This window comes from Ammodytes marinus, assembly GCF_949987685.1.
Source record: "Ammodytes marinus genome assembly, chromosome: 12".
NCBI lineage: Eukaryota > Metazoa > Chordata > Actinopteri > Uranoscopiformes > Ammodytidae > Ammodytes > Ammodytes marinus.
This window is the reverse complement of record NC_137216.1, coordinates 6,113,170-6,141,132: the sequence shown is the minus strand read 5'-3', so window position 1 is coordinate 6,141,132 and position 27,963 is coordinate 6,113,170. Positions and strand designations below refer to the sequence as shown.

Here is a 27,963-nt window from a genome sequence, read left to right as displayed (position 1 = left end):
ACTCGGATCTGCCTGAAAGTTCAAGCCGGAACAACATGTCTATAAAAGTTTAACCTTCCAATGGCTCACTCAGATCTCCCCACACTCAGACAATATGCTGTCACCGGGGAGACTTTTCTCTGTGTATTTGATCACAGTGTATGGGTGCATGTGTCAGAAACATGATGATCAACATCAGGCCATGTTTCTTGCAGGTCCCTTGACCAACGAAGGGTCGATGGACGTGAATGGACAACCCTTTGAAGGGGCAGCGTTGGACACATTTGACTGCAGCCATCCCATACCTCCAGGCTCTAGACAGTACTTTGAGTACCTCCAGAGCAGAGGGGTGACTCACTACAAAGTGCCTCTGTCATGGGCTCAACTCCTACCTACAGTAGGCCTCTCCAGCCAGCCCCAGCAGGCCGTGGTTTCCTGCTACCAGAGCCTGCTCAAACAGATGCTGGAGGTGGGCCTTCAGCCTCTGGTGGTCCTTCATGGATCCACAGTGCCAGAAGCTCTGAGGTCAAGGTATGGAGGCTGGGAGAGCCGGGAGCTGGTAGATATGTTTCAGCAGTATGCAGAGTTTGTGTTTGGAGAGTTTGGAGAGCTGGCGGACGCCTGGGTGACACTGAGCAGCTTGGATGAGCTGAAGGATGCTGAACTACAAAACGCTCTGGATGCACACACCAGTGTGTACCAGCGTTACCACCAACTGTTTCCTGGGAGAGGTAGGAGATCAGAATTTTATTGCAGTGACCGCTGGGCTTGGATAGGATGTTTAATATGGATCACTGATCACATATTGAAAATGCTAAAATATCTGGTAAATAATGATGCCAATGTAATAACTTGTAAACTATCTTGCCTCAAATTTTTAATTTTTAATATCGGAACAAATGTGTCACCCTGTATAATGTACTGTATGACACAATGTCGGCCTACTCCATCTCAATCCATCACATTACTGAAGCATAAAAAAAGGCAAGAAACCTGTGTGGCTGCATGAAAATCATAAATGGACATGGCTTGCACTGTTTTTTTGTACACATTTCCCCCAGATTTTACTCAACATATATGGTACATTTGAAAACATTGTGGTATTAATTTAGAATTACATTATGTTGATTGCTTGCTTAACCACACCATCATCAGTCCCCAAATCCTTATGAAAATACAATATACAGACAGTGGCAAGTGTTTCTGTTTTGTTGTTATAGGTAGGTAGGTAGGTAGGTAGGTAGGTATGTAGATATTCCTTTTAATATAACGTTGAGAACATGACGTATAGTACACCAATAAAGTCCTGTATTTCTTTTACAATATTAACCATGACTATTTTGGAAGCAATCTATTAACAAAGTTTTTACCTATGATTGTATACCATTTTAATGCTTAAACATTCAGCCCACCTCACTGTGAACTTTGAACACTTCCGACTGTGAAGTCATCATCATGAGATATCAATTTGAGAGCATTTAGGATGACCCTTACAGGACAAGAAAATGTCCTATCAGGAACACTGTGGACTTTGTCTGTGTGAACCTTTGACCCAACATCGGAGGTCAAGCAACTGTACTCACAAGAACGTATGATCAATCAAGGGGAATAGGAAGGGGGGCTCTAGAGTGTTGCCTTTGCCTATTGTTGTTATTACATCCTGTGAGATCATGTCATGGGTTTTTTTACACACCCACCAATGTTTACTCACACACATCTTGCTCCTATAAAGTTTCTGATATTCTGTTCATTCTTTGTGTCAACCATGCATCTCAACCATGTGTGTCAACCATGTATCTCAACTGGAGATCTCAACCATGTAACACTTGTGATGCATGTTTGACCCCTTGCTCTGTTGTCGCAAGTAAAAATCTACCAGACTTTGAAGAGGCCTGACTCAGATGTCTTTATTGAAACACTTGGGTTTTAATAACTATTTAATTAGAACAATCCTTACAACATTGTTAGAAAATTCCACTATCACAATCTTTTTTTTTTATCTCATGTTGTGGTTGTTCACCTTTATTATGTGTGCAGTAATTATGACAGTGTTTGATAATGGTTTCCTTATCTGTTGACCACTTGTACAAATGTCATGGTTGTTGATTGGATGTATGCAGGGGAAAGGAGAGAGTGACAGTTAAATAACATGCTGTATGTTTCAGGTGGAGGAGTATCAGTAGGGGTTAAGGCCAATAACATCCAAATCGTCTGTGAGACTCAGCTTGAGGTGAGATCGCCAAAGCATAAGCACACTATCTAAAGAATAAAAGTTGGGTTGTCTTCTGCAGCAGAATGGCAATGTAATATGTTAGTGTGACAATTTCAAAAGTTCTCCAAATAGATAAAGCTGTTTGATTAGCATGTGTTAAGATAATTTCATAGGGTAAAGGTAATGTGCCATCGACATACAGCACTCACACATGCATCTCTATTTCAGAAATATTCCGATTTCCTCTCTATTAAAATCCAATACGACTGCAGCACTGGAAAGAGGCTTAGTGAGGAACTCCAAAATGTTTTGGTATGTTGAAATGTATTTCAATTAATAGATTGCAGTCTTCAGCTGTATTGATGATACATTTTGAGCATTTAAGTGTGGTCTTCTGGGAATTCTGTTAAACGGTCTTGCAATAAACATGACTGTTTTCTTGTAGGGAAAGTGTGGAGACAAGCCCATTCTCTTTTATGAGATAAACATAAAAGACTGTTCTCCTCATCAGTTCCTGTCAGATACCAAAATCATAAAAGGTAATTATTTATCAATCAAGAGCCTCTCCCTTGAGGTTAAAAGGGAAATACTATTGCTCTGTCACTGTGAATTATATGTATGAAGTTTACACATTTAAAACATTGTTATTTCAAATATATATTTTGATTTGCTTTCCGTAAAAGAAAACATAGAAATAATCCTGATATATTTTGACATGGGATGTAATCCTATTTAGTAATTTGTTTATTTATAACATGAGACAGAGTGCACATAGTTATGTCATGTAACAAACATGGCGTTAAAGATCCAATGATTCTAAATCTATGTAGGATGCATGCATTATATATGATATTTGACATACAGTATATGATATATTCTTATCTTTTTACAGTTCTGAACAATGGTGACCAAAACTTGCTTGGATTTGACATGGTAGATATGTTACTCCCAGCTAACACTATCCCAAAAAGGTATTACAGTGCATACATTACAGACAATGAAGGTTTAGATTTAAACTACAATACATTTTTACCCCTGTGAAAATTATTGTCTGATAATAATAATAATTTCAGATTTTATAATTGTATGGCAATTCCCATCTAATTTATTTTTTCAACATCTTGTTCCTTTAATCATCAATCATTCAAGTGACGAAAACAGAATCAGAAACAATCTCCAAACTTCATCTTGTTCCACAACCTACTGCAAAACTTGGAGCAATTTTGCCACAATGTCGTCATCTGACCGAGATGCCTTCCTGAATGAATCATTTCCTGTTGACTTCCAATGGGCCACCTCCAGCGAGTCCTTCAAGGTTGAAGGTGGTTGGTTAGAAGATGGGAAGGGAGAGACCATTTGGGACCGTTTTGGTCATGAAAACAAGGTTTTTGACAATCAGACAGCTGACCAGGCTTGTGACAGTTATCACAAGGTGGATTATGATGTCTACCTCCTGCGAGGTCTTCATGTCAACACCTACCAGTTTTCCATCTCCTGGGCCCGTATTTTCCCCTCTGGTCACCGAGGCAGCCAAGCAGAGAAAGGGGCTCTCTACTATGACAAGCTGATTAATGCTCTCATTGAGTCTGGAATACAGCCTGTTGTCACTCTCTACCATTGGGATCTGCCTCAGGCTCTCCAGGACTCTGGTGGATGGACCAACGCTTCCATTATTGAAGCCTTCAAGGACTACGCAGACTTCTGCTTCTCCAGGTTTGGAGACAGGGTCAAGACCTGGAACACATTCAGTAGCCCGTGGGTGGTGAGCCATGCTGGGTATGGCACTGGTGATCATCCCCCGGGAGTAAAGGACTATGTGGTTGCCTCCTACCAGGTGAGAGGGATGCTTGTATGATCATTTGCATTATTCACTGCTTCATTTGAATTCTTATAAATGTACCTTAACACGTGCTTTGGCTTTGCAGGTCACTCACAATATACTAAAGTCCCATGCTGAGGCCTGGCACATCTACAATGACAAGTACAGGAAGACACAAGGAGGGAAAGTCGGCATTGCATTGAACTCTGACTGGGCTGAGCCCATGGACCGATCAAAACCTGAAGACATAGCAGCTGCAGATCGCTATCTACAGTTCATGCTGGGGTGGTTTGCACATCCCATATTTGTAGATGGAGATTATCCTGCAACACTCAAAACTCAGATTGAAGAGAAAATAAAAAAGTGTCCCGATTCTGTGCCTGCAAGACTTCCAGCTTTCACTGCTGAAGAGAGCCAGAGGATACGTGGAACAGCTGACTTTCTGGGATTAAACCACTACACTTCCCGGTTGGTCAACAACAGTGATGGTGGCTGCACTTCTGGTCCTAATGGGGTGGGAGATTTCCAGGCACATGTGGACCCTGCATGGTCCTCTACAGCTTCTGATTGGATCTTTTCTGCACCTTGGGGACTTAGAAGGCTTCTGAATCACATTTCAATGGAATACTTGAATGTTACCAAAGTGCCAATTCACATAACTGGGAATGGTATGCCTACAGAGTACAGTGGGGACACTCTCAATGACACTCATCGAATAGAGTACATGAAGAGTTACATCAATGAGGCCCTAAAAGGTATGTTGTTAAAAGTAGTTATATATTTGTAACTGCATATATCTCTAACCATATTTTAGGCAGGGATGTTTCCTCAGAAAACATTGGATATTACTTGACAAAATTAATATTTTGTAAGTGCAGCAATCATTGGCACTTTTGTATGTTATTGTGGGTTACAGATATTAATAAGTTGGGTATGCATTTATTTTTTAGTTTGGACTTATTCAGAACTCATCACAATACATGAGGTTTACTGGCTCACTGTCTTTTTTCTCTGAACAGCTATACATTTGGACGGAATAAATGTGCAGCGATTTACTGTCCACTCACTCATGGATGGCTTTGAAGGTCCACAAGGCTACAATGAACGTTTTGGATTGCACCATGTCAACTTTGACCTGCCTGACAGACCCAGAACTCCAAAGCAGTCGGCCTACTTTTACTCCAAAGTTATTGAGAAGAATGGCTTTGCTTCCAAAAAACTATTTTTTCATGAACCAGAACTGCAAACCATTAAGTCAAATAAAATGCCTCCAACCCCACCTTCCACTGTTCCATCCCAAGCCAAAGACGTATGGAGGAAATTCTCCAGCCAAAACAATTTTCAGAGAAAACTCTACCACTATGGCACTTTCCCACAAATCTTCAGTTGGGGAGTGTCATCTTCGGCTTACCAGATTGAAGGTGGCTGGAATGCAGATGGGAAAGGGCCCAGCGTTTGGGATACATTCACCCAAAAACCTGGCAGTATTCCTGCTAATGCCAATGGAGATGTGGCCTGTGATAGCTACCACAGACTAGAAGAAGACCTTTACATGCTTCGGGCTCTGAGAGTGAAGTCATACAGATTCTCTTTGTCCTGGTCCAGGATATTTCCTGATGGTCGGCGTACCTCCCTGAACCAGAAAGGTGTTGACTACTATAATAGACTCATTGATGACCTCCTAGCATATAACATAACTCCCATGGTGACACTCTACCACTGGGACCTTCCTCAAGCTTTGCAAATCCTTGGTGGCTGGGAAAAGGTAGACATGATTAACATTTTTAATGAATTTTGCGACTTTTGCTTTGCCACCTTTGGTGAGAGAGTGAAATTTTGGATGACCTTTAACCAGCCTCAAACAATTGCATGGTCAGGATATGGACTTGGACAGATTCCACCAAATGTTAAGAATCCAGGAACTGTACCATACATAGTTGCACACAACCTCTTAAAAGCACATGCCACGGCTTACCATACCTATGATGATAAGTATCGCAAATCCCAAGGTGGTGTAGTATCCATTGCCCTCAATGCAGATTGGATTGAACCTAAAGATGTCAATGATCCCCGTGAAGTAGTGGCTGCTGACCGCGCTCTGCAGTTCCAACTGGGTTGGTTTGCACATCCCATTTTCAAGAATGGTGACTATCCTGATGCAATGAAGTGGAAAGTTGGAAACAAAAGTGAACTCCAAGGTCTTTCAGAAACAAGACTACCTTCCTTCACTGAAGAAGAAAAGAGCTTTATTCAGGGAACTGCTGACATGTTCTGTGTAAATCATTACACTACAAGGATAGTAAGCCATGTTACGGCTCGGCTTACCCCTCAATCTTATGAATATGACCAGGACTTGTCAAAAGCAGAAGAAGGTGATTCACCAACAACTGCTATCAGTAACCAGAGAGCTGTAGCATGGGGGTTGAGAAGACTCCTCAACTGGATCAAAGAGGAGTATGGAAATCCAGACATTTACATTACTGAGAATGGAGTAGCTACAGACATAATGACCACAGTTGATGACACGGACAGAGTCTTTTTCTACAAAACATACATTGATGAGGCTTTAAAAGGTGAGTGTGCACATCAGTTTTATTTAGTTTTAGAATTCCTGTTGTTTCTATCACAAACAAACACACACACACACACACACACACACACACACACACACACACACACACACACACACACACACACACACACACACACACACACACACACACACTCACAGTAGGCTTCAAGGCCACTTGTTGGTTCTCATCTTTGTGTAGCTAATTATGTTGTCTCTATTCAAACATATTCAGCCAATAATCTTGATGGTGTGAATGTAAAAGGATACATTGCAACATCTATGATGGACTCTTTTGAATGGCTAAATGGGTACAGAGTTGGATTTGGGTTGCACCATGTTGACTTCACCAACCCAAACCGACCAAGAACACCCAAACGATCTGCTCACTATTATTACCAAGTCATGAAGGACAATGGATTCCCATTACCAGATGATGAGAAGACACTTTATGGACAGTTTCCCACAATGTTTAACTGGAGTTCTGCCAGTGCCGCTTTTCAGGTAAGGAAAGGATGAAAAATGTAGTCTTCTACAATGGCAGAGTGAATTGTGGAGTGAGATATTGATAAGGTACCATCAATCAATACAAAGGGATAAAACAAAAAGGTATTGTTAAAAATCGCTGGTACTTGCCCTTAATTACAGATTGAAGGGAGCTGGAGAGCCCATGGAAAAGGATTTAGTATCTGGGACCAGTTTGCACATACTCCTTCAAGAGTGGACAACAGTGATGACGGCGATATCGCTTGTGATAGTTACAACAAGATTGACGAGGATGTGAATGTGCTGAAGCAGTTGAAGGTGACCCACTATCGCTTCTCTGTATCTTGGACCAGAGTTCTCCCTGATGGCACCAACAACCACATCAACCAGGCTGGATTGAACTACTACCATAGATTACTGAACGCTTTGGAAGCTGCTAACATTAAGCCTCAGGTAGGTGGTGACTTATTACCGCAAGGCCTCAGATTCTTTATTTAAATTCAAATACATTAACGTAAAGTTATGTGTGGATCAGTTTCAAAATGCCATCATGATTCATGATAAAATAAAACATTTGTTCATGGTATATTGTGAATATAAATGAAATCAGAGTGGTGAACCTTGCAGGGTCATTAGCATAATATTACCCTTCAGGGTTAAAGCCTTTGTATGTAGGATAAGGAAAACATGTCAACTGTAGGAAAAGTGTACAATTTATGGTACTGTATCCTGCTTGCTATGTTTCAGGTGACCCTGTACCACTGGGACCTTCCCCTGGCTCTGCAGAAAGTGGGTGGCTGGGAGAATGAAACCATCGTCCAAAGATTCAGAGATTATGCTGATGTTTTATTCAGCGAATTTGGAAGCAAAGTAAAGTTCTGGATTACTCATAATGAACCCTATATTGTAGCCAACCTTGGCTATGGATATGGTTCTTTTGCTCCAGGTAATCAAACACTTTTCTTTGTCGATACTTCCTAGAATCTAGATTCCCCCGTATGGATCAGCGTTGTCTACCATATGTTTAAAGTTTATGCATTTCCTTACTTTCTCTTTCATTGGTGCAAAAAAAGAGGCTTTGTGTACACTTTTGTATACATTTTAGCAAGTTGCGAAAAGCTAGAAATCAGAGAATAATTACTGCTGTCTTATATTTGTAAGATATTTCACTCACTATGTATGATGACGACTGGAAGCACTGTCTATAACGGCTCATATCTTTCAGGCATTGTTGGCAAGCAATATATTGCAGCACACAACCTGATCAAGGCCCATGCTGAGGCCTGGCACCTCTACAACGACAAGTACAGAGCATCGCAGGGTGGCATCATCTCCATTACCGTAAATTCTGATTGGACTGAGCCAAGGAACCCATACAAGCAGGAGGATGTGGATGCAGCCAATCGCTACATGCAGGTAATAATAATAATAATTTATTTAATTTATAGGCGCCTTTCAGAGCACCCAAGGTCACCTTACAAGGCAGAGTTAAAAAGAACAAAAACAACAACAATAAAAGAACAAGAACAAAACAAATTTACGCAATTTACACAAGTGGAATGAAATGTGTAGTAAAAAAAGTATACAGCAGAACAGCCACTTCACCTTTCCCATATCAGAAGGGTTGGGCTTTAAGCATCATGGAAGTTCAGAAAAGCTCTTGATGTGGAGATTAAATTACTTTTCAGTGAAACCCACTGGTATACATTATAGTATCCTACATACAGTGCTGCTTGAAAGTATGTGAACCCCTTGAGAATTTTGGAATTTTATTCAGTTTAACCATTATTAAGTCATTTTGATCAATACCAGTATTTTTCATATGAAATAACAGATTTTTGTTTATCAATTCAAAAAATTTCTTTTCTGGAAATCAATTGTTAAAACAAATGATTTGCCAACATTTGTATGTGAAAAAGTTTGTGAACCCTGAGCTGCATTGCTTAAATCGAGCAGGTAAACACAATCAGGTGGGCCAAATTGAGTGATTAAATGGACCAATGTAATGAGAGATCTTCTGGGAAGAAATTGGGACAAACTAGATAAAACAGAGATACAACCAGGTCAATTTAGGCTCACCAAAGTGAACCCACACAGGTCAGACATGCCAAAAGGGAAATAAAATCTGCATTTGTAGATAATTTGCCTCAAGGTGGACCGATGGAGCTCAAACCTTTTTTAAATAAATATATAGCTGTCCGCACACAAATGTGCAACATCACAACTATTCCTGAGATTCTCTGAGATTGTTTTCCCTTTTGGCATGTCTGACCTGTATGGGTTCACTTTGGTGAGCCTAAACTGACCTGGTTTTATCTCTGTTTTGTCTAATGCTGCCCAATTTATTCCCTAAAGATCTCCCATTACATTGGTCCATTCCATCATTTGGCCCACCTGTGTTTACCTGCTCGATTTAAGCAATGCAGCTCAGGGTTCACAAACTTTTTCACATACAAATGTTGGCAAATAATTTGTTTTATCAATTGATTTCCAGAAAATAAAAATGTTGAATTGATAAACAAAAATCTGTTATTTCATATAAAAATACTGGTATTGATCAAAATGAATTAATAATGGTTAAAATAAACAAAATTCAAAAAGGCTCAAGGTGTTCACATACTTTCAAGCAGCACTGTGTGTGGTATCCAAAGCAGTTTTATATGTAACATATTGTTTTCTGCAGTTCTTTATTGGCTGGTTTGCCCATCCCATCTTCAACGGTGATTATCCTGATTTAATGAAAAGAATCATTCGTGAAAGAAGCCTCGCTGCAGGTCTACCTAAGTCACGGTAAATGAAAAATAGTCTCTTATATCACAAGCACAGATTCAATTCAGTTCAGTATACAATATTATTATGGCAAAGACATTGGAAAAATACTCTTCTTTCTCATATAGGCTTCCTGAGTTCACTCCTGAAGAAATCAAGAGGATCAAAGGGACTCATGATTACTTTGGCTTAAACCATTACTGCTCAGTTCTGTCATTCCCAATTGATTTTGGAAGTGAGCAGAATTATGACAGTGACAGGTAGGTTGGACTAAAATACAATGTCATTTTTATACTGAACAGCAACTGAGAGAAGATAAGTGACACAAGAGGGAATTAAAACCCACAAATAAATGCTCGTTTGCTGATCTGCCTTTTGTAAATGACCACATAAAGTTAAATGACCACACACATACAGTTTACCAATACTGCATAACCAGTCAAGTGTTTGGCAGTGTTCCTGGTGCCAGATTATGCACACTTTTGCTGAAAGATAATGACCGCTTATGTGGGACCCACAAATAAATGCCATAGTTTGTTCCTCTGCCTTTTTAAAGGAGATTCTAAAGTACATACAAATGATGTGACTAATTCTGAGCTCATTTCTGATCAAATATCCAGGGGCACCGGAGCCATCCACGACCGCACCTGGATTGAAACGGGCTCCTCCTGGCTAAAGATCACTCCATTCGGATTCAGAAAATTACTCAAGTTTATCATGGATGAGTACGGAAACCCACCCATTTATGTCACTGAGAATGGGGTCTCCGAACGAGGAGCAGTGGACTTGAATGACACCCACAGAACTTACTTCTATGAAAACTACATTAACCAGGGCCTTAAAGGTACCACAGCCAATAAAAACCAAGTATTGAAGGGGTTAATGAGAATGACATTGCTTATTTTAAATACCTACCGTTCTATAAGGTATATACATGGGGCCTCTACAGATTCTCTTTTTTGCATAGGAAATTTCCTTTCCTATCGAGATGACCCGGAAGTACTCGGTGGATAGGTGATTCTCAAAATGCTTAGGAAAGGAGCCTCGATTCATCCTTTAACCCTCCTTTAGCAAAGGTTACTCCGGACCCTATGCGAAAGGAAAGGAGATAGTGGTATCCCATAATCCTTTACGGCGGCAATATTTAAAGAAACAAGCCACCGATGGAGTTTACCGACTCTACACGAATATGAACGAGAGGTAAAACAGAAGAGAGGAGAAGAGAAGAGAGGAAGATTTAACTCGGCTAAAACAAAATACCCCCCCCCCCCCATAAAGATAGGCTAATAAAGAATTCATAAAAGACCAACATCATAATAGTTATTTTCTTAGCACATAATTTACACCATAAGAAAATAAAATGCCAACTTCACATTAAATGAAGACTACTGGGGGCAGTAGTCAACATAACATAACATAAGTGTAGAATCTTTTTCTCACATGTGAATTGGGATTCAAGTGGATTTAAATATTCCCCTTGGCCAAGTCCGATCTAAGTGATTTTCACTCTGTTGGCGACAACCTGATTAAAATCAATATGAAAAGAACGCATGGATCATACGAGCGCTTGTTGTAGTCCATTTTCGGAAAATAGTGTAGTTTCACGCTAGAGATTCACGTCAGCAATACTCGCCGTCGCGCAATGACGTCGGTTAGGAAAAGTGGAGTCGAATTCATTTGAAATAGTACTGTCTTTTCCTATGTTCGATAGGAAGCTCCTTTTCATCTCTCCTTAACCCCGATGACGTTTGGGGTTAAGGCATAGGAAAAGAGGCTTAAAGCCACTACGAGTAACATGGCACGTTGGCGTCCCCTTTGGACAAAAGCGGTAGTATTTTTACGACGCCCGCTGTCGCAAAGCTGTTTTCTAGCTCGTGCCAGGCGTGCGAGTGTGAACTGAGAAGGGCGCAATATAGTGCATGTCCGTGTGTCGAAAGTCTGATGATGGTGAAGCAAAGCAAACTTTGTGTTAGTACCAACCGCTCATTAATTTAGGAGTAAACACTGCAGTCTAGTTTCGCTCTCGTGAAATTGTATACATGTTGCTTGGCAACGCCCTCGTCCTGCCAGTAGCCTATATCACTCTCCCTTTTAGCTTTTCTTCATTGCATTCTCTTTTTTTTCTTTGATGGTTCAGCCCCGTTATCAGTCATTATGACGACAAATAACTGTCTCAAACAAGGCTCCCGCTCTCCTTCCCTCACCTGGAGGGATAGGCTTCTCAAATCGCGTTGCAGCGCCACACTGAAATCTGCGACCATAGAGCCTGCACGAGCGAACCGAAAATCGGACTGGGTGTGCGACCAGACCAAAAGCAGTAATAAAAACTATATAAAAACGTCTTTCTTTGCACTGATGGTCTCGTTTGCTGTTAAAGGTAATTTATGATTATCAGAGGAAACATGAGGCTGTTTAAAAGATGTTTAAATGTTACTCGTAGCCGCTTTAAAGGTTAGGAGATTTGACTATTCGTAGAGGCCCATGGATTTTACATATACATTACTGTTGCTCTTTCAGCCCAAGTTCTGGATGGTGTTGATCTGAGAGGCTACACAGCCTGGTCGTTAATGGACAACTTTGAGTGGGCTGCTGGCTACGCCGAGCGATTTGGACTTTTCTATGTGAACCGCTCCGACCCAACTCTTCCCCGCATCCCCAAAAACTCTGCGTCCCGCTACGCCTCCATCATCACCTGCAATGGCTTCCCAGACCCGGCCCTGGGGCCCCATGAGTGTCTGAACCCTGAACCTGAAGGTAACCTCATGCTAGGTCCACAGATTAAAAAACAATGTATGTTGTAGCATTTAGGAGGGTATATTTCCTCTAGACTTGAATTCTGGGGAGTATTGAAACACTTGCAGACCACACACTATAATGTGAAGAATACAGATACTGGGTTAACAGGAATATATTATAAAGTTGTCCTTATACTGTATATTTTCCCTCTCTTTCAACAGCTACCAGTGTCCCCACTGTGAACACTGCACATACAAATGCCCCTATTCTGCCTCTGGACATGGTGGACTTCCTGGGTCTGAAGCTTTCAACTCAGGATGCTGAAGTTGCACTTTATGTCGTCTTTGCATTTCTCCTTGTAAGTGTACTTGGTGTCATCTTTGTTGTATATCGGCTCATGAAAACAAGAAAAACCTTAAAGACAGCAGCAGTAGAATCTGTTAAAATGGAGAGTGTGAAGTTTTGAGAGAAACGTTTTGGAAGCAGGTACAATCTAAATAACCAGTCAAGTTTTAGGCAGCGTTTCTGGATACCTATTTAGTGTTTTTTTTAAATTGATCACTATTTTGATCAGAGCTTGCTATCAACTACCTACTGTATGTAAATTCTTCCTTTTTTATGCCAAAATTTAAAATTTAAATTAAATTTTTTTATGGATGTAAATAAATTAAGATTCTGACATTAAAATGTTTAAATGTTGTGAATAAATATGATACATATTGTAATTGTATTATTATTATTATGAATGTATGATAATAATAATATTTTTTTTTATTAGTAAATGTTAAATGTATCCCTAAAATGGTTATGTGTATGATTTTAACATTGTCTGATTTAAAACAAATCTGTAAATATTGGATTCAGGTCACCCAGTTTGTTAATGTATCTTGTGATTATTGCCATTTCCAAAAGGTATTTTGAGAAATAAAGACCATATCTTTAATGTTTTGAGACTCTTGTGTCACTGACTTTCAATATATCATGCTACATGCTGATGCACTGCTTACAGAATGTTTCACTGGGCCGAATAAACATTTTATTGATCAATTTGATAGCTTGCAGGTTCATTATCCGTCTATAAATGTTGGCCTGTCAGTCAGTAGTTCCACTGAGGTACATTTTTTATTTTTTTATTTTTTTATTTATTTAATTATTTCAGGACAATGCACATTGATAAACATAGTCATTCCAACATGTAAATGTGCCAGATTGTAGCCCAGGGGCTAATTTCCTCAAAGACTTAAACATTACCTCAAAGGGAGTAATTAAAGAAAGGGAAATAACTTTCCTTTTTCCTCAACTTTCCCTGGTTCATCATTCTGCAATCCTGTAGGCTTTTGGTTGCCACTGTTCTCTGTAAATAAATCATGGCTGGCTGCATGCAGAGTATCAATCATTAAAGGAATACTTCACCCATACGGAACCAGCGTTCTATCATTATAAAATAACTATTATAATATAATGAATGAGGTTTTTATTCCCTCAGTCTTCCCTTAGTCTTCCCTTGGCCCAGCAGTCCTGTTAACCCTCATGCACCCCTCGCACCATTTTCTGCCATTTGGCCTTTTGTTTTGTTTTGTTTTTTGAATAACTTTGGCTGTGCTTATGTTAGCCTAATACATTTTGGCCAGGGTTAATTTTTATGCAGATCATTTCTGAATTTCTACTCAGCAACTTCATAGCACCTATAATAAAGGCAGGACATTTTTTTGTTACACAGGAGACCCTCAGACCATTTTCTGCCGTCATTCACTTCCATTCAAAACGGCCGTTTTTTCAAAATTTGATCCTGCTGACAAACCAACATAAAATATATTTTTCTATTATTTTGTGCTTTCATCCTTGACAAAAGGCATCGAAATTTGTGATTTTCACCCCAACTACTAGTTGGTGCCCTTTAGGTATATTTTACATGGGGTTAAATGACCCCATGTAAAAAATGCTATTTTCCTGGTTGTCAGTCCTGCAATATTGTTGCCCCCCAAAGGTCAATGTCAAAAAATATTTCAACCTAAATGGTGTTGATGTGTTGGTTGGGATACCAGTGTGTGGTGTATATGTAGATATTGAGAAATTATGGTTTGTGTGTCTGTGTACAGACAGCCAAACTTCAAACACCCAAACTTGTATGTAAAAAATGGCTGAATTTGAAAGCATTAAAAACTGTAAAAACCTATCTTTTTCAAACCATAGCCATGTTGACAGACATATGTAAATGTGATGATATTAGGCATGCATCCCAAACTTAAGACACCAAAATTACACTTTTCACCCCCACTTAGCTGAATTATTCATTTACTTCACCTTTTACTGATAAGTCAAAATGCTCCCTAAAACAAAACAAGAAAAAAACCTGATTTTCTATAATTTTTAAGAGTTGCAGACCTATACATAAAAAAAATTAGCAACACATGAAAGGTTAGGGTCCATATGGATACCTAAGGGTTGTGTCTGTGTGTTTGTTGTGAAATTATTGTGTGTGCGTATGTGTGTGTCTTTGTGTGATTTCATATACAGCTAAAAGGTGCTATTTTGGGGCTTTCAGGTGGCTGCACACCCAGCATGCAAAAAACTTCACTGACACTCTCCCCAAACTGTGTGTGTGTGTGTGTGTGTGTGTGTGTGTGTGTGTGTGTGTGTGTGTGTGTGTGTGTGTGTGTGTGTGTGCATAATAAGGCCACATTTTCTGTGGTAAAACAAATAATTTTTAGTAGTTTATAGATTGTATTCATGTGGATAAGAATAAAGAACAGCTCAGAGCCTCTTTGATAATGGAAAATCCTTCCTAGATACTCTTTGAAGTGATGCGCACTCCTGCATCTTGCAGCGCTATAAAGATGCCGATGAAGTGAAAACAAAAGCCTGGGAAAGTCTGGGTTTGTTTACACAGGTGCAACATTGACCAATGTTTTAAGTATGGGTGTAGGGCACACTGCTCATTTACAGCATGGCCAAGCATTACCAATGTCACAGACACATTTGCAAAAATTGCCAGCAAAGTGTGTTCCTCTTCCGTTGAATGTCTTTTTCTCTCTCTCTCGCTCTCTCTCACACACAAACAAACAAACACACACACACACTCACTCATGCTCACACACACTCACTCACACATACACACACACACACACACACACACACACACACACACACACACACACACACACACACACACACACACACACACACACACACACACACACACACACACACACACACACACACACACACACACACACACACAGTTTTCAGAGTGTCAGTGAATTTTTGTGCATGCTGGGTGAGCAGCAGAGCCGGCCCAAGCCTTCAGGGGGCCCTAAGCGAAATATGATTAGGGGGCCCCTCTCCAATGTTAGCGCTGCTGAAACTATAGATCTTTGTTAAATATCATTCACACACCCAGTGTTTTCCGCTAGTGCCTCCACTGTGCGGCTGTGAGAAAATATTAGACAGCCGAGATTCAGACCCTCCTAGGGGGGTCCGGGGGTATGCCCCCCCGGAAGATTTTTTTAACCTTTTTAAAGTGAAATGCATGAATCTGGTGCACTTTGAGAGGAAAATTAAGAGGCTAAATCTGAGAAATTTTTTGTGAACAAATAATTTGGAGACACTGGGTCAGATGAATTAGAAGCTATTGAAGAAGGACACATGGATTTTCCATAAAAATATTAATATAAAATAAAATATTATGGGTTGGGCTTGGAGCTCTTTTTCTTTTACGGGACATATTTCTCTGTAATATAGTGAATGCATTTAAATGCAGTGTGAGGAACGAAGCAGAAGAACTCTGTTGTCCAGCTACTGTATCTTTTTTTCCACAGACAAGGCTGATATAGGCTATAGACTATACACAGTGCATGGGCAACTGAGGGCAGCCCCATTTCCAATTGTTTTTAAATAAACTCAATACACACTGTGCATGGATGTGAACGTGACATGATCAGATCATTTCGGATTTCCTCCCAGATGAACTGATTACATTTTTAGGCTATTAATTATCTAGACCAAAACATTGTATTCCTTTTTTTGTATGATAACTCACATTTGCATAGTATGATGTTAATATCAAACACACAAACTAAAAAAAAAAAAAATATATATATATATATTTTTTTTTAGGGGTCCCCCAGGCAGTCGGGGGCCCTAAGCGGACGCTTAGTTCGCTTATGCCTCGGGCCGGCTCTGGTGAGCAGCCACCTGAAAGCCCCAAAATAGCACCTTTTATCTATTCTAGCCTGTTCTACTGTTCGATTTATGTTTTTTGTGATATAAATGTTGTTGTTTCTCAAAAACTAAAAATGCAAGAATGTCAATCTTTTTGTTGATCATTAATAGATCCTATCTCGTAAACATCCACACACAAAAAATACACCTTGAATCTATTGTATGAAAAGGGTTCAGTTATTATCATTTTTATATATAGAAAAAGTGTCATTTCATCACAAAAACTAGCCTGGAAAGGGTTAAAAACAATGAGAAATAAATTAATATTAAATATGTATGTGAAGAAGTGGGGTAAATGCTTTATAAAAAAAATAGTAAAAAAAACATTATTGTATAGTGTTTTTATGGCAGTTAATTGGGAGTGGCTTCTTGTGGCCGTGAGGGTCTCCAGTGTAACACTTTATTTGCATCTGAGCATGCGCAAAAACTAAACATGCATCAAAATAAATTTTTGTGTAAATCATTCATATGCCCTAGACTCTAGTTATTCCACTTAAAAAGATCAACTCTGCATCTGCTATATCAGAAAAAAGTAATTTTTTTCGTTTTTAGGGGGAAAAAAATACTAACTTTGACACAAAAACAATCATTTTAAGCATTAAAAGCAAATGAAAATCAACTAATATTAAATATGTATGTACAGAGCACAAGTGGGGTAAATGGTTTATAAAGAAAAAAGTAAAAAAAACATTATTGTATAAGGTTTTTATGGCAGTTAATTGGGAGTGGCTTCTTGTGGCCGCGAGGGTCTCCTGTGTAACAATTTATTTGCATCTGAGCATGCGCAAAAACTAAACATGCATCAAAATACATTTTTGTGTAAATCATACATATGCCCTAGACTCTAGTTATTCCACTTAAAAAAATCAACTCTGCATCTACTATATCAGAAAAAAGTAATTTTTTTCGTTTTTAGGGGGAAAAAAATACTAACTTTGACACAAAAACAATCATTTTAAGCATTAAAAGCAAATGAAAATCAACTAATATTAAATATGTATGTACAGAGCACAAGTGGGGTAAATGGTTTATTAAAAAAAAAGTAAAAAAAAAATGATTGTATAAGGTTTTTATGGAAGTTAATTGGGAGTGGCTTCTTGTGGCCGTGAGGGTCTCCAGTGTAACAAAAAAGTAAGGGAGGCACAAGGGTTAATCCTAACCCTTACTGTGATGTCACAAGAAGGAAACTGTAGGGTTAGACAGTGAGACCATAAAACACTCTTTCTGCCTTTTCTCAGGCTAAGATGATCCGATTTAATTTTTTTTTGCACATTTATACTAAATAGGATCTCCGAGTTCAATACACCTTCATATTCCAACCGGTGAAGAAGGCCTTTAATAGATGGCACGACATAGGCAGCATTACAATTTGCACTTGTAATTGTGTTTCTGTATGTGTTCATGCATTTACATTAATATATAGCAATCAGTTATAACAATAGTGTGACAATTATTAAAAAAGCAAAACACTTTTTTCAGAAAGGAACCTCTGTAATATAATATATTCATACTGTTAAGTATTGTGTGCTGTCTGAATTGATATAGTCAACTACCTATTGAAAATAGTAAGTAGCTCTGATCTTTTCATTCTTCTCACATAAACATAACAAAATACTTAAATCATCGAACTGAAAACAGCTCACTTACAGGACATTTGAATTTCATCTTACAGTATATCACAATATATGTCATATTATGCCTTTGGCCCCTCATGACACTATATTCATATCAGTGTGTATGACAAAAATAATACACACATATAAATATCTGTAGTAAATATCACAGTCATTTGAAAATGAGTCTAATGCATCAGTTAACAATTAAATTAGATGTAACTTTGCAACACTGTCATATAAAACACAACAAACAATGCTTTTTACACTATTGATGTACTATGCTTAGTTGTAAACTGGCAACTGTGGCAAATATGTATCTCTATGGACATTCATGTACTAGACAGTAAACATACAGTTTCCCTTATTTTCCTGAATTTTGTCTTTGAACTTTACACACATACTTTGACCTAACAATCTCTTAAGTTTGACCTTTTATCAGAAGCACAACACATCATAAAAACATCACCTTGGTGGTAACCTGTGTATGTAATGTTAATTATGAAACTCGGATCTGACTGAAAGTTCAAGCTCGGAACAACACGTCTATAAAAGGTTAACCGTGCAATGGCTCACTCAGATCTCCCCTCACTCAGACAATATGCTGTCACCGGGGAGACTTTTCTCTGTGTATTTGATCACAGTGTATGGGTGCATGTGTCAGAAACATGATGATCAACATCAGGCCATGTTTCTTGCAGGTCCCTTGACCAACGAAGGGTCGATGGACGTGAATGGACAACCCTTTGAAGGGGCAGCGTTGGACACATTTGACTGCAGCCATCCCATACCTCCAGGCTCTAGACAGTACTTTGAGTACCTCCAGAGCAGAGGGGTGACTCACTACAAAGTGCCTCTGTCATGGGCTCAACTCCTACCTACAGTAGGCCTCTCCAGCCAGCCCCAGCAGGCCGTGGTTTCCTGCTACCAGAGCCTGCTCAAACAGCTGCTGGAGGTGGGCCTTCAGCCTCTGGTGGTCCTTCATGGATCCACAGTGCCAGAAGCTCTGAGGTCAAGGTATGGAGGCTGGGAGAGCCTGGAGCTGGTAGATATGTTTCAGCAGTATGCAGAGTTTGTGTTTGGAGAGTTTGGAGAGCTGGCGGACGCCTGGGTGACACTGAGCAGCTTGGATGAGCTGAAGGATGCTGAGCTACAAAACGCTCTGGATGCACACACCAGTGTGTACCAGCGTTACCACCAACTGTTTCCTGGGAGAGGTAGGAGATCAGTATTTTATTGCATTACCCGCTGGGCTTGGATGACATGGCTTGTATAGAATGTTTAATATAAATCACTGATCACGTATTGAAAAAGCTAAAATATCTGGTAAATAATGATGCCAATCTAATAACTTCTTGTAACCTCATCTTTGCCTCAAATGTTCCCATTAAGTAGCCCTAAGTTTTTGTGTTGAAGCACATACAGTGTCGTGCGAAAGTTTGTGAACCCCTTGAGCTTTTTGGAATTTTATTTATGTTAACCATTATTAATTCATTTTTTTCAATACCAGTATTTTTTATATGAAATAACAGATGTTTGTCTATCAATTCAACATTTTTCTTTTCCAGAAATCAATTGTTAAAATAGATAAAACAAATTATTTGTCAAATGTTGTATGTGCAAAAGTTTGTGAACCCTAAGCTGCATTGCTTAAATCGAGCAAGGTAAACACAATCAGGTGGGCCAAATTGATTGATGAAATAGACCAATGTAATGAGAGATCTTTAGGGAAGAAATTGGGCGCCACTAGATAAAACACGGATAAAACCAGGTCAGTTTAGGCCCATCAAACTGAACCCATACAGGTCAGACATGCTCAAAGGGGAAAAAATCTCAGAAGATCTCAGGAATAGAGTTGTGATGCTGCACATTTGTCTGGGGACAGCTATAAATTAATTCAAAAAAAGTTTGAGCTCCATCGGTCCACTGTGAGGCAAATCATCTACAAATGGAGAGCTTTAAGAGTGACTGAACATCTGCCTAGAAGTGGACTTCCTTCAAAAATATCTTCAAGCGCCACAAGAAAAGTATTTTTTTAGTTAAAAGCCAACCCACACATTACATCTAGTGATTTGCAGACCTCTCTTGCAACATCTGGGACAGATGTGCATGGTTCCACAATAAGAAGAAAACTCAGTCAACATGGCTTTCAAGGGAGGGTTGCTGAAGAAGCCTCTGCTCTCAAAAAAGAACAAAACTGCTTGTCACAGCTTTGCCAGAGAGCACCTGGAGATACCTGAAGTCTTATTCTGTGGACAGATTAGTCCAAAATGTATCTGTTTGGTCATAACCAAAACCGCCATGTTTGGGCAAAAACGCAACTCTGCCTACCACCAACAGAACCTTCTCCCAAGTGAAGAATGGTGATGGCAAATGGTCTGCAAATCTCCAGATGTAATGTGTGGGTTGGCTTTTACCTGAAAAATCCCTTTTCTTGTGGTGCTTGAAGATATTTTTGAAGGAAGTCCACTTCTAGGCAGATGTTAAGTCACTCTTAAAGCTCTCCATTTGTAGATGATTTGCCTCACGGTGGGCCGATGGAGCTCAAACTTTTTTATACGAATGTATAGCTGTCCCCAGACAAATGTGCAACATCAAAACTCTATTCCTGAGATCCTCTGAGATTGTTTCCCCTTTGAGCATGTCTGACCTGTATGGGTTCAGTTTGGTGAGCCTAAACTGACCTGGTTTTATCTTTGTTTTATCTAGTGGCGCCCAATTTCTTCCCTAAAGATCTCTCACTACATTGGTCTATTTCATCAATCAGTTTGGCCCACCTGATTGTGTTTACCTTGCTCGATTTAAGCAATGCAGCTTAGGGTTCACAAACTTTTGCACATACAACATTTGTCAAATAATTTGTTTTATCTATTTTAACAATTGATTTCTGGAAAAGAAAAACGTTGAATTGATAAACAAACATCTGTTATTTCATATAAAAAATACTGGTATTGAATCTTTTTTATTAATAATGGTTAAAATAAATAAAATTCCAAAAGGCTCAAGGGGTTCACAAACTTTCGCACGACACTGTATGAAGCACAAAATAAAATACTTAAAGTACACTACAGTATTAAAAAAGTACATATGGGTATTGATACACTTGGACAAACTTTTAACATACTTCATACACTTAAAATGTACTTTTAGTATAGCAAAAATAGGTATGTAGATATTCCTAACGTTGAGAACAGAAGAATACACAAGTCCTTTAGGTCTTTCTTTTACAATGTTTTTTTTTTAAAGATATTTCTATGCTTTATTGATAGTATAGAGACAGAGTTGAAATGGGGCGGAGAGGGGAATGACATGCAGAGATCGACCGCGGGCTAGAATCGAACCCGGGTCCGCTGCTGGCCGAGGCCCATGGAGGGGACGCCTTACCAACTGAGCTAAAGGCGCCCCGCTTTCTTTTACAATGTTAACCATGACAGTATTATGAGCGAAGCACTACTTAATCTAAGTAATCCTATTTTGGAAGCAATCATTTTTTTTTATCTCATGTTGTGGTTGTTAAGCTTTATTATGTGTGCTTATACCAGTGTTTGATAATAGTTTCCTTATCTGTTGACCACTTGTACAAATGTCATGGTCATTGATTGGATGTATGCAGGGGAAAGGAGAGAGTGGCTCCCCTGTCTAATAGATACAGTTAAATAACATGCTGTATGTTTCAGGTGGAGGAGTATCAGTAGGGGTTAAGGCGAATAACATCCAAATCGTCTGTGAGACTCAGCTTAAGGTGAGATCGCCTAAGCATAAGCACACTATCTAAAGAATAAAAGTTGGGTTGTCTTCTGCAGCAGAATGGCAATGTAATATGTTAGTGTGACAATTTCAAAATATATCCAAAAAGATAAAGCTGTTTGATTAGCATGTGTTAAGATAATTTCTGTGATGGAAAAATTATTTTCAGTGGGTTTTTTCCAGTCTACTTCTAATAATGATCCCCATTGATTATTGTCTTGTGACACGTTGTCTTTTTGAATATGGAGTCCTGAATTCTGAGCGTTGACTGTTTTCTTTATATTGATCTGACATGTGTCTCCTCTGTCTAAAGTCCCCAACTTCTGAGGTGGCGTTATTTCGTTAATGAACTCATTGATTAAACCCCTGTATAAATATTGTGACTGGCAACAAGAAAGTTGCCAGTCTCTTGAACCAACTTTAGACGAAGGAGTTGACCCTGCTCGGCTGAACACTTTTGTTTTTGACTCTGTTTGTTTTATCCATTTTGATTAAATACTTAAACTCTGTTGAGTTTTGGTCCGTCTTATTTTCTTACAAGTTGTAGATGTATCAAATTTCATAGTGTAAAAGTAATGTTCCATCGACATACAGCACTCACACATGCATCTCTATTTCAGAAATATTCCGATTTCCTCTCTATTAAAATCCAATACGACTGCAGCACTGGAAATAGGCTTACTGAGGAACTCCAAAATGTTTTGGTATGTCTAAATGTATTTCAATTAATAGATTGCAGTCTAAAGTGTGGTCTTCTGGGAATTCTGTTAAATGCTCTTGTAATAAACATGACTGTTTTCTTGTAGGGAAAGTGTGGAGACAAGCCCATTCTCTTTTATGAGATGAACATAAAAGACTGTTCTCCTCATCAGTTCCTGTCAGATACCAAAATCATAAAAGGTAATCTAATTATTTATCAATCAAGAGCCTCTCCCTTGAGGTTAAAAGGGAAATACTATTGCTCTGTCACTGTGAATTATATGTATGAAGTTTACACATTTAAAACATTGTTATTTCAAATATATATTTTGATTTGCTTTCCGTGAAAGAAAATATAGAAATAATCCTGATATATTTTGACATGGGATGTAATCCTATTTAGTAATTTGTTTATTTATAACATGAGACAGAGTGCACATAGTTATGTCATGTAACAAACATGGCGTTAAAGATCCAATGATTCTAAATCTATGTAGGATGCATGCATTATATATGATATTTGACATACAGTATATGATATATTCTTATCTTTTTACAGTTCTGAACAATGGTGACCAAAACTTGCTTGGATTTGACATGGTAGATATGTTACGCCCAGCTAACAATATCCCAAAAAGGTATTACAGTGCATACATTACAGACAATGAAGGTTTAGATTTAAACTACAAAACATTTTTACCCCTGTGAAAATTATTGTCTGATAATAATAATAATTTCAGATTTTATAATTGTATGGCAATTCCCATCTAATTTATTTTTTCAACATCTTGTTCCTTTAATCATCAATCATTCACACAAAAGTGACGAAAACAGAATCAGAAACAATCTCCAAACTTCATCTTGTTCCACAACCTACTGCAAAACTTGGAGCAATTTTGCCACAATGTCGTCATCTGACCGAGATGCCTTCCTGAATGAATCATTTCCTGTTGACTTCCAATGGGCCACCTCCAGCGAGTCCTTCAAGGTTGAAGGTAGTTGGTTAGAAGATGGGAAGGGAGAGACCATTTGGGACCGTTTTGGTCATGAAAACAAGGTTTTTGACAATCAGACAGCTGACCAGGCTTGTGACAGTTATCACAAGGTGGACTATGATGTCTACCTCCTGCGAGGTCTTCATGTCAACACCTACCAGTTTTCCATCTCCTGGGCCCGTATTTTCCCCTCTGGTCACCGAGGCAGCCAAGCAGAGAAAGGGGCTCTCTACTATGACAAGCTGATTAATGCTCTCATTGAGTCTGGAATACAGCCTGTTGTCACTCTCTACCATTGGGATCTGCCTCAGGCTCTCCAGGACTCTGGTGGATGGACCAACGCTTCCATTATTGAAGCCTTCAAGGACTACGCAGACTTCTGTTTCTCCAGGTTTGGAGACAGGGTCAAGACCTGGAACACATTCAGTAGCCCGTGGGTGGTGAGCCATGCTGGGTATGGCACTGGTGAGCATCCCCCGGGAGTAAAGGACTATGTGGTTGCCTCCTACCAGGTGAGAGGGATGCTTGTATGATAATTTGCATTATTCACTGCTTCATTTGAATTCTTATAAATGTACCTTAACACATGCTTTGGCTTTGCAGGTCACTCACAATATACTAAAGTCCCATGCTGAGGCCTGGCACATCTACAATGACAAGTACAGGAAGACACAAGGAGGGAAAGTTGGCATTGCATTGAACTCTGACTGGGCTGAGCCCATGGACCGCTCAAAACCTGAAGACATAGCAGCTGCAGATCGCTATCTACAGTTCATGCTGGGGTGGTTTGCACATCCCATATTTGTAGATGGAGATTATCCTGCAACACTCAAAACTCAGATTGAAGAGAAAATAAAAAAGTGTCCCGATTCTGTGCCTGCAAGACTTCCAGCTTTCACTGCTGAAGAGAGCCAGAGGATACGTGGAACAGCTGACTTTCTGGGATTAAACCACTACACTTCCCGATTGGTCAACAACAGTGATGGTGGCTGCACTTCTGGTCCTAATGGGGTGGGAGATTTCCAGGCACATGTGGACCCTGCATGGTCCTCTACAGCTTCTGATTGGATCTTTTCTGCACCTTGGGGACTTAGAAGGCTTCTGAATCACATTTCAATGGAATATTTGAATGTTACCAAAGTGCCAATTCACATAACTGGGAATGGTATGCCTACAGAGTACAGTGGGGACACTCTCAATGACACTCATCGAATAGAGTACATGAAGAGTTACATCAATGAGGCCCTAAAAGGTATGTTGTTAAAAGTAGTTATATATTTGTAACTGCATATATCTCTAACCATATTTTAGGCAGGGATGTTTCCTCAGAAAACATTGGATATTACTTGACAAAATTAATATTTTGTAAGTGCAGCAATCATTGGCACTTTTGTATGTTATTGTGGGTTACAGATATTAATAAGTTGGGTATGCATTTATTTTTTAGTTTGGACTTATTCAGAACTCATCACAATACATGAGGTTTACTGGCTCACTGTCTTTTTTCTCTGAACAGCTATACATTTGGACGGAATAAATGTGCAGCGATTTACTGTCCACTCACTCATGGATGGCTTTGAAGGTCCACAAGGCTACAATGAACGTTTTGGATTGCACCATGTCAACTTTGACCTGCCTGACAGACCCAGAACTCCAAAGCAGTCGGCCTACTTTTACTCCAAAGTTATTGAGAAAAATGGCTTTGCTTCCAAAAAACTATTTTTTCATGAACCAAAAATGCAGAACATTAAGTCAAATAAAATGCCTCCAACCCCACCTTCCACTGTTCCATCCCAAGCCAAAGACGTATGGAGGAAATTCTCCAGCCAAAACAATTTTCAGAGTAAACTCTACCACTACGGCACTTTCCCACAAATCTTCAGTTGGGGAGTGTCATCTTCGGCTTACCAGATTGAAGGTGGCTGGAATGCAGATGGGAAAGGGCCCAGCGTTTGGGATACATTCACCCAGAAACCTGGCAGTATTCCTGCTAATGCCAATGGAGATGTGGCCTGTGATAGCTACCACAGACTAGAAGAAGACCTTTACATGCTTCGGGCTCTGAGAGTGAAGTCATACAGATTCTCTTTGTCCTGGTCCAGGATATTTCCTGATGGTCAGCGTACCTCCCTGAACCAGAAAGGTGTTGACTACTATAATAGACTCATTGATGACCTCTTAGCATATAACATAACTCCCATGGTGACACTCTACCACTGGGACCTTCCACAAGCTTTGCAAAACCTTGGTGGCTGGGAAAAGGTAGACATGATTAACATTTTTAATGAATTTTGCGACTTTTGCTTTGCCACCTTTGGTGACAGAGTGAAATTTTGGATGACCTTTAACCAGCCTCAAACAATTGCATGGTCAGGATATGGACTTGGACAGATCCCACCAAATGTTAAGAATCCAGGAACTGCACCATACAGAGTTGCACACAACCTCATAAAAGCACATGCCAAGGCTTACCATACATATGATGACAAGTATCGCAAATCCCAAGGTGGTGTAGTATCCATTGCCCTCAATGCAGATTGGATTGAACCTAAAGATGTCAATGTTCCCCGTGAAGTAGTGGCTGCTGACCGCGCTCTGCAGTTCCAACTGGGTTGGTTTGCACATCCCATTTTCAAGAATGGTGACTATCCTGATGCAATGAAGTGGCAAATTGGAAACAAAAGTGAACTCCAAGGTCTTTCAGAAACAAGACTACCTTCCTTCACTGAAGAAGAAAAGAGCTTTATTCAGGGAACTGCTGACATGTTCTGTGTAAATCATTACACTACAAGGATAGTAAGCCATGTTACGGCTCGGCTTACCCCTCAATCTTATGAATATGACCAGGACTTGTCAAAAGCAGAAGAAGGTGATTCACCAACAACTGCCATCAGTAACCAGAGAGCTGTAGCATGGGGGTTGAGAAGACTCCTCAACTGGATCAAAGAGGAGTATGGAAATCCAGACATTTACATTACTGAGAATGGAGTAGCTACAGACATAATGACCACAGTTGATGACACAGACAGAGTCTTTTTCTACAAAACATACATTGATGAGGCTTTAAAAGGTGAGTGTGCACATCCCATATGTTAATGTTGGTTGTCCCGATTAAACACACACACACACACACACACACACACACACACACACACACATACATACAGTACGCTTCAAGACCACTTGTTGGCCTGTGGAACAGTCAATATATTTTGTGGAATTATATAATATCCACAGTTTTCATCTTTGTGTAGCTAATTATGTTGTCTCTATTCCAACATATTCAGCCAATAATCTTGATGGTGTGAATGTAAAAGGATACATTGCAACATCTATGATGGACTCTTTTGAATGGCTAAATGGGTACAGAGTTGGATTTGGGTTGCACCATGTTGACTTCACCAACCCAAACCGACCAAGAACACCCAAACGATCTGCTCACTATTATTACCAAGTCATGAAGGACAATGGATTCCCATTACCAGATGATGAGAAGACACTTTTTGGACAGTTTCCCACAATGTTTAACTGGAGTACTGCCAGTGCCTCTTATCAGGTAAGGAAAGTATGAAAAAGATAGTATTTTACAATGGCAGAGTGCATTGTGGAGTCAGATATTTAGAAGGTACCTTCAATCAATGCATAGGGATAAAGCACAAAGGTATAACCATTGCTGGTACTCTTAACCCTTGCCCGTAATTACAGATTGAAGGGAGCTGGAGAGCCCATGGAAAAGGACTGAGTATCTGGGACAAGTTTACACATACTCCTTTGAAAGTGGGCAACAGTGACGACGGCGATATCGCTTGTGATAGTTACAACAAGATTGACGAGGATGTGAAGGTGCTGAAGATGTTGAAGGTGACCCACTATCGCTTCTCTGTATCTTGGACCAGAGTTCTCCCTGATGGCACCAACAACCACATCAACCAGGCTGGATTGAACTACTACCATAGATTACTGAACGCTTTGGAAGCTGCTAACATTAAGCCTCAGGTAGGTGGTGACATTATTAATAACCGTAAGGCCTCAGACTCTTTTAAATTTAAATAAATATATGTAAAGTTATGTGTGGATCAGATTCAAAATGCAATCATGATTCATGAGAAAAAAAACAT

General features: G+C 39.5%; 2 protein-coding genes across 2 annotated transcripts in view; both read left to right on the top strand.

Annotated features, from left to right (window-relative positions):
- Positions 1 to 94: 94 nt before the first annotated feature.
- On the top strand, positions 95 to 13,036 carry LOC307258460 (lactase/phlorizin hydrolase-like; the record flags this gene model as incomplete). The annotated part of the gene is made up of 17 exons (XM_080037989.1): positions 95 to 710; positions 2,145 to 2,209; positions 2,420 to 2,503; positions 2,637 to 2,730; positions 3,084 to 3,162; positions 3,341 to 4,025; positions 4,117 to 4,765; positions 5,030 to 6,583; positions 6,815 to 7,083; positions 7,228 to 7,518; positions 7,813 to 8,011; positions 8,291 to 8,481; positions 9,749 to 9,855; positions 9,963 to 10,094; positions 10,455 to 10,678; positions 12,352 to 12,588; positions 12,792 to 13,036. 17 exons carry the CDS (start codon positions 95 to 97, stop codon positions 13,034 to 13,036), a joined length of 5,721 nt encoding a protein of 1,906 aa, XP_079894115.1.
- Positions 13,037 to 19,005: 5,969 nt separating this feature from the next.
- Positions 19,006 to 27,963, top strand: part of LOC307258459 (lactase/phlorizin hydrolase-like) — a gene marked incomplete at both ends in the record, with an annotated part of 37,074 nt that continues 28,116 nt past the window's right edge. The window contains 10 exons of the mRNA XM_080037988.1: positions 19,006 to 19,621; positions 22,082 to 22,146; positions 22,772 to 22,855; positions 22,958 to 23,051; positions 23,410 to 23,488; positions 23,673 to 24,357; positions 24,449 to 25,097; positions 25,362 to 26,915; positions 27,133 to 27,401; positions 27,551 to 27,841. Coding sequence (XP_079894114.1) covers positions 19,006 to 19,621; positions 22,082 to 22,146; positions 22,772 to 22,855; positions 22,958 to 23,051; positions 23,410 to 23,488; positions 23,673 to 24,357; positions 24,449 to 25,097; positions 25,362 to 26,915; positions 27,133 to 27,401; positions 27,551 to 27,841 — 4,386 coding nt within the window. The remainder of the gene's footprint in view (positions 19,622 to 22,081; positions 22,147 to 22,771; positions 22,856 to 22,957; positions 23,052 to 23,409; positions 23,489 to 23,672; positions 24,358 to 24,448; positions 25,098 to 25,361; positions 26,916 to 27,132; positions 27,402 to 27,550; positions 27,842 to 27,963) is intronic.